Source organism: Acipenser ruthenus, chromosome 37 (genome assembly GCF_902713425.1).
Source record: "Acipenser ruthenus chromosome 37, fAciRut3.2 maternal haplotype, whole genome shotgun sequence".
Taxonomy (NCBI): domain Eukaryota; kingdom Metazoa; phylum Chordata; class Actinopteri; order Acipenseriformes; family Acipenseridae; genus Acipenser; species Acipenser ruthenus.
In genome coordinates, this window is record NC_081225.1 from 5,260,107 (window position 1) to 5,266,106 (window position 6,000).

Here is a 6,000-nt window from a genome sequence, read left to right on the forward strand (position 1 = left end):
TATGAAAAACACACATATCCTGGAAAAGGTGAATTTGTTTATTTAATGGTAATTTACTTGAAGCTGTTAGTGAAGAAAATGTATCGATAGCTCCTTGCAGATTCTTCAGTGCTGCACTTCCGGTCAACATTGAAAGCACGTCAGTCATGGAATAGCAGTGATTGGGTCAGTCATGGAATAGCAGTGATTGGGTCAGTCATGGAATAGCAGTGATTGGGTCAGTCGAGGAATGGCAGTGATTGGGTCAGTCAGAGTTGGCAATGATTGGGTCAGTCATGGAATAGCAGTGATTGGGTCAGTCAGAGGAATAGCAGTGATTGGGTCAGTCATGGAATAGCAGTGATTGGGTCAGTCATGGAATAGCAGTGATTGGGTCAATCATGGAATAGCAGTGATTGGGTCAGTCAGAGGAATGGCAGTGATTGGGTCAGTCGAGGAATGGCAGTGATTGGGTCAGTCGAGGAATAGCAGTGATTGGGTCAGTCGAGGAATGGCAGTGATTGGGTCAGTCAGAGTTGGCAATGATTGGGTCAGTCATGGAATAGCAGTGATTGGGTCAGTCAAAGGAATAGCAGTGATTGGGTCAATCATGGAATAGCAGTGATTGGGTCAGTCAGAGGAATAGCAGTGATTGGGTCAGTCAGAGGAATAGCAGTGATTGGGTCAGTCATGGAATAGCAGTGGTTGGGTCAGTCGAGGAATAGCAGTGATTGGGTCAGTCGAGGAATAGCAGTGATTGGGTCAGTCAGAGGAATAGCAGTGATTGGGTCAGTCAGAGGAATAGCAGTGATTGGGTCAGTCATGGAATAACAAATGTTATGAACAAAATACGAAACCAAATGCCAGTTTAACATAATGTGCGCGTCTTTCTTGTAAGAAAATGTGAGATCTATGAATTGATAGTAATACATAAAATATCAGGTATTTGGCTCTGTGTATTTTGAAGCTTTCCTGATTAGCTTTTATATTTTCTAACCCACATGGAGCTGTGTGCTTCCACAGTCTGGGCAGGGCAAACGCTCTAAACCCTGTCCTCCGGGGGAACATCCGTTGCTTAGGTTGGAGGACCGACCGTTGATCTTCTGTCTTTCTGGGTTCTAGCAGTGAGGTGACTTTAAAATGAGGGAGACATCAGGGGTAGAATAGCTAGAGATACAGTCGGCAACCAATGTTCTAATTGAATAATGGACAGGTAATAATCAACAATAATTGATGCATTGAGAACACTTTTTATTATTCAAAAGCAAGAAGCAAATAAAATACAATTGAAAACATGCACGTACATATTATTAGACATTGTAATCTAATATATTGCATTGAGAAAATGTCAGTGTGAACAAATACAGCTAAAGCATTAACTAGTAATATATAGTTGAGGCTTCATATGGGGTAACAGGGAGATTAAAGGATCAAATAATGTTTGATTGAGGCTAACAAAATAAAAACCATGCTGATCAATAATTGATTAGTCGATCGATTTAAAAAATGGTTGAAAGAGTTTGTGGGGGGCTGAACCATTCATAACTCGTGGTAGAAAGATTCTCTGTGTATCGATGAATTGTGGTCCTTTCTTTACATGAGTATCATATCGTAGTATAGGTAAGTGTCTTTGTATTGTGATACAAAACCAAAAGTCCAACATAGGTCATTGTTGTCCACCAAGTGGTTCTTGAATGGAGAATTAAATTATCATTTGATCTTGGTATGAACCATACAAGCAGCCCATCAGAACCATCACATGTCTTGATACATGTGTTCGATATGCAGGTGTTATGGCATTAGTGTATCATTACATCCCTATTTAAAGTGCTTTGTGATGGTGGTCCACTATGAAAGGCATATATAAAATAAAAATTGGTAACCACCATCCGTATGGATTTGTGAACACAGAAAGAGAATTGGTAATTTCTGATCCTTTTTTTTTTTCTCTTCTATTTATCCTTTCAGGCTCGCAAGCAAAACTCGTGTTGTGAGATCATGTGATCCTCCTCACCAGGCCCACTGGACCTACTGATCTCTGACTATCAAGCCTTCTTAACATTCAGAACCAAGCCTCGAGCACACAGGACACGAGAGCAGACACTTAACAATCCTTTTCCTCAGGGGAACGGGCGGGCAGGGGGGAGATTATTTGACATCTGTCTTTTACTTCCGGGAGCTTTAAAAGCTAGGGGAGGCCAGTGTGAGATATACATGAAGTTTTTATCTGATTTAAGAACATTAAAATGATTTTAAATTAATTCCTTAAATACAAAGGGGGCTGATTTGAAAGAGTGCGCCACATTCCTGCAAGTTTGTTTGTTTGTTTGTTTGTTTTTTTTGTTCTTCCTATTGGCGGTTTTAACTGTGTTCATTACTATATCAGATTCTGTATTCATCACTACAAAGTTGTTGCCTAGAGCATTATCTTGCCCATTTACCCGGTTTCCTGTTTGAATTGCAGTGATGTACTTGGCAGATAATTTGTATTTGTTGTATGTTTAGTTTTTTCAATTGCTCTGCACAATGGAAATTAACTTAATGAACAACAATCTGGCAAGCAGGAAATCTTCCTAAGTATAAATGCTTTATTAAAAGCCACGTTACCTACCTATCTTTTAAACTAGCCTCTTGTCTTGCGTATTGCGGTTTAGTCCAAGTAGCTTGACGATGTCATTGCTTTACAGAAGTGAAGTGGATTATCTGCTCATAGTTAGGATGGCAAGAATTAAAACACATCTTTCCCACACGCACACGACATCTGGATCATTGCATAATGCAGCTTGTGTGTGCTTTCACTGCAGATGCAATCTTTACCATGATAGTCCTTTTACAAGCATACATGTTTTATTATAAATCAAACACACACTGTTGAAGCCTGCAATGTAGAACATAATTTGCATGATTTTATTTAATCTGGTTTTCCATTTTATGTCCTCATTTATTAGTTTTTGCAAACATGGAGTTTTGGCAAGCATATTTTACTATACCATGGATCACCATCATATTTTACTAACTCTGAGCATGGTGGAATTTCTGTAGCCCAGTATAAAAATGACCACTAGAGGTGTGCACCATTAATTTCTTCCCCACTGAAACTGTAATTTTAAACATTGCAGACAAACTCATGGTCTCGGTGAAAAAGAAATTACCGGTGCACACTCCCAGTGGACTTCTTTTAAAACTGGCTTAATTTTACAAATTTCAGCTTGCCCAATGTCCATGAGAACAGCAAGAGCAATATATGATGATAAAGGACACACATAATGGTAACATTTACAGATAAAAAAAAAAAAAAAAGAGTAATGCAAATCCACTCAAATCTATTTTCTTACCTTGCACAGTATTGAAGCTGAAGATCTTTTCTTCTTTGTTTTCTATTCTATCTTGTTTTTTTCTTACAAGTTATCTTAAGCAATTTGCAAGGAAGTCACTTCATTCTTTCAAATCGGTCCCCTGATCCTCTCTGTTCGGGACTGTTTCCCTGAGCTGGACCTGTTCAAATCTCTTTCAAACCAGACTGGTCTCTACATGCATAGATACACTGTTTAAAATATTGAAGAAAAGTAATCTTGTGTAGCTATAATTAACTAATTTTGTTTTTGGGGTTGTCCAATTCATTAATTCCTTTTTTTTTTTTTCTGTTACCAATGAAAACTCATGACAGCCTGCAATCCCTCACATTTTTCGTGTCTGAATATTCTTTCAAATCATACCTATTCCATCATTTTTTATTTTGAGTAAAAATGGAAGTTACCACAGAGAAATATCTTAGGAGTACAATTAACCACTGTATCCCACTGGAATTCTGTTCTTAGCATAATCATTTTATTTAAAACCTGGTGGTATAGTACGGTCTACAGTAAGGCTGATCCATCCTGAAGGCAGCCTCTTTGAATATTCAAAGGTCTCTCCCAGCACCCAGCTTTTCTGGGGTGTGTGGGGGTTGATTTACTTTTTTTTTTTTTTTTTTTTTTTTTTTTTTAATGATGGTTAAGTGCATCAGCACAAAATTAGATTGTTACAAATGTAAAAAAATGTATAAAAGAAACATTTTAAAGGAAGATACATTGCAGGACCTAGCTGATCTTTTTTTTTTTTTTCCCATTAATTATGTGATGATTCCAGCAAGAGGCTTAACAAAAACTCCATGTATTTCTGCTGTTGGTTCCTGTGTAATTTGGCTGTGTGTGTGTTTGGTGTCTGTAAGCGTGTGTGTGCGTGACTGTACTTACTAATGGACAGTGTTTGTGACATGGGCACAATGCCCCAGTACTATTGCTGTTAAATTGTATGTGCTGTGTGCAATATTTTTACACTCTTGCTATTCTGGTGTCTGCTTTACAATCTTGTGCCCATAGGCTTTCATTAAAGTCTTCTGGATTGTTAAAGAGCATGTGTAGAAAATAGTGCCTCTACCAGGCCTTGCAGTGACCAGTTGACTCCGGGTGGTGCCAATGTCAACCATAAACTTGGACTGCAAACAGCCTGAAACACGGGTTGAATCGGAAACATTTTTCAATTCCAAAACTGGTCACATTGTTCAGCTGCAAATTTTGAGATCTATCTTTAGGTATTGCTTGAAGCTGGTGAAAAAAAAGACTGAAATATTGTATAATTTAAAAAGTTGTGGAAAGACAATCGATTCCCTTTGGATAGCAGTTTGAGCCATTCCAGAGATTACACTGCGTGTACATACATTTGAGTGTTGCATACATACTGTTGCTGGACCCCTATGTGAATCTCTTTTGAGAAGTTAAAGGAAGTGTGTGGGCACAAGGTCATATCACAGCAGAGTTATATATTGTGTTCAGTTCTGGTCACCTCGTTACAAAAAGGATATTGCTGCTCTAGAAAGAGTGCAAAGAAGAGCAACCAGAATTATCCCGGGTTTAAAAGGCATGTCGTATGCAGACAGGCTAAAAGAATTGAATCTATTCAGTCTTGAACAAAGAAGACTACGCGGCGATCTGATTCAAACATACAAAATCCTAAAAGGTATAGACAATGTCAACCCGGGGGACTTCTTTGACTTGAAAAAAGAAAAAAGGACCAGGGGTCATAAATGGAGATTAGATAAAGGGGCATTCAGAACAGAAAATAGGAGGCACTTTTTTACACAGAGAATTGTGAGGGTCTGGAACCAACTCCCCAGTAATGTTGTTGAAGCTGACACCCTGGGATCCTTCAAGAAGCTGCTTGATGAGATTCTGGGATCAATAAGCTACTAACAACCAAACGAGCAAGATGGGCTGAATGGCCTCCTCTCGTTTGTAAACTTTCTTATGTTCTTATGTTCTTATGTTCTTACTCCGTTTGGGAATTGTACCACCATTTTGTTCTCGTTTTTTTTTTTCTGCTTGGAAAAGACTGTTTGGTTCCATAGCATTTAACACCATAGAAAGTAATCTTTTAAACTTACCCAAATTCTGATCTTCATGGTATCTGTAAACCAAAAAAAAAAAATCCATTCTATTAATCTACATTTTCATTTTCCCCCTTTCTATAACCAAGCTAATTTGTAAATGTGCTTTATGTAGATAATTTATTGTCATTTTCAGATAGTTATCACTGAAAACCTGTCAGTAAAAAATATTAATTTAAAAAAAAAAAGTTTATTTTAATAAACGTTGCCTAATATCTTCTCTAATTACTGTTTACATTAATTGTAATCTTGCCTATATAAAGTGTATAAAGTTTGCTTTGGGAAAATGTGTCTCTCCTGTTTTTTTTTTGTTTTCAATAGTCTAACTCAATTAATTTATGCATATTGGACTTTCAGTTGACCCTGGATGGAAGTAATTTTCATCTGGGATTTTGTGCACAACATGATGACAAATGAAAGAGTCTCATTTAATACATTAGGGGCTATTCAAATTATCTAAACACTGACACTGTTGAAACAGAAATCGAGTTTCAAGGTTATGAATATCAAACATCCAACACAGCTTATTCTTTTAAGCAAAATATGTTAAACTCAAGAAGGTTCATATTTAAAAGATGTGAATGAAATGAGGAGGG

At 37.4% G+C, this 6,000-nt stretch overlaps 1 protein-coding gene across 1 annotated transcript in view; it reads left to right on the top strand.

Annotated features, from left to right (window-relative positions):
• The window catches only part of LOC117397938 (synaptobrevin homolog YKT6), a 28,396-nt gene extending 22,920 nt beyond the window's left edge, over positions 1 to 5,476 (top strand). The window contains exon 8 of the mRNA XM_059008467.1: positions 1,948 to 5,476. Within this exon, the coding sequence (XP_058864450.1) occupies positions 1,948 to 1,983 (36 nt within the window). The 3' untranslated portion in view covers positions 1,984 to 5,476. The remainder of the gene's footprint in view (positions 1 to 1,947) is intronic.
• Positions 5,477 to 6,000: the final 524 nt, after the last annotated feature.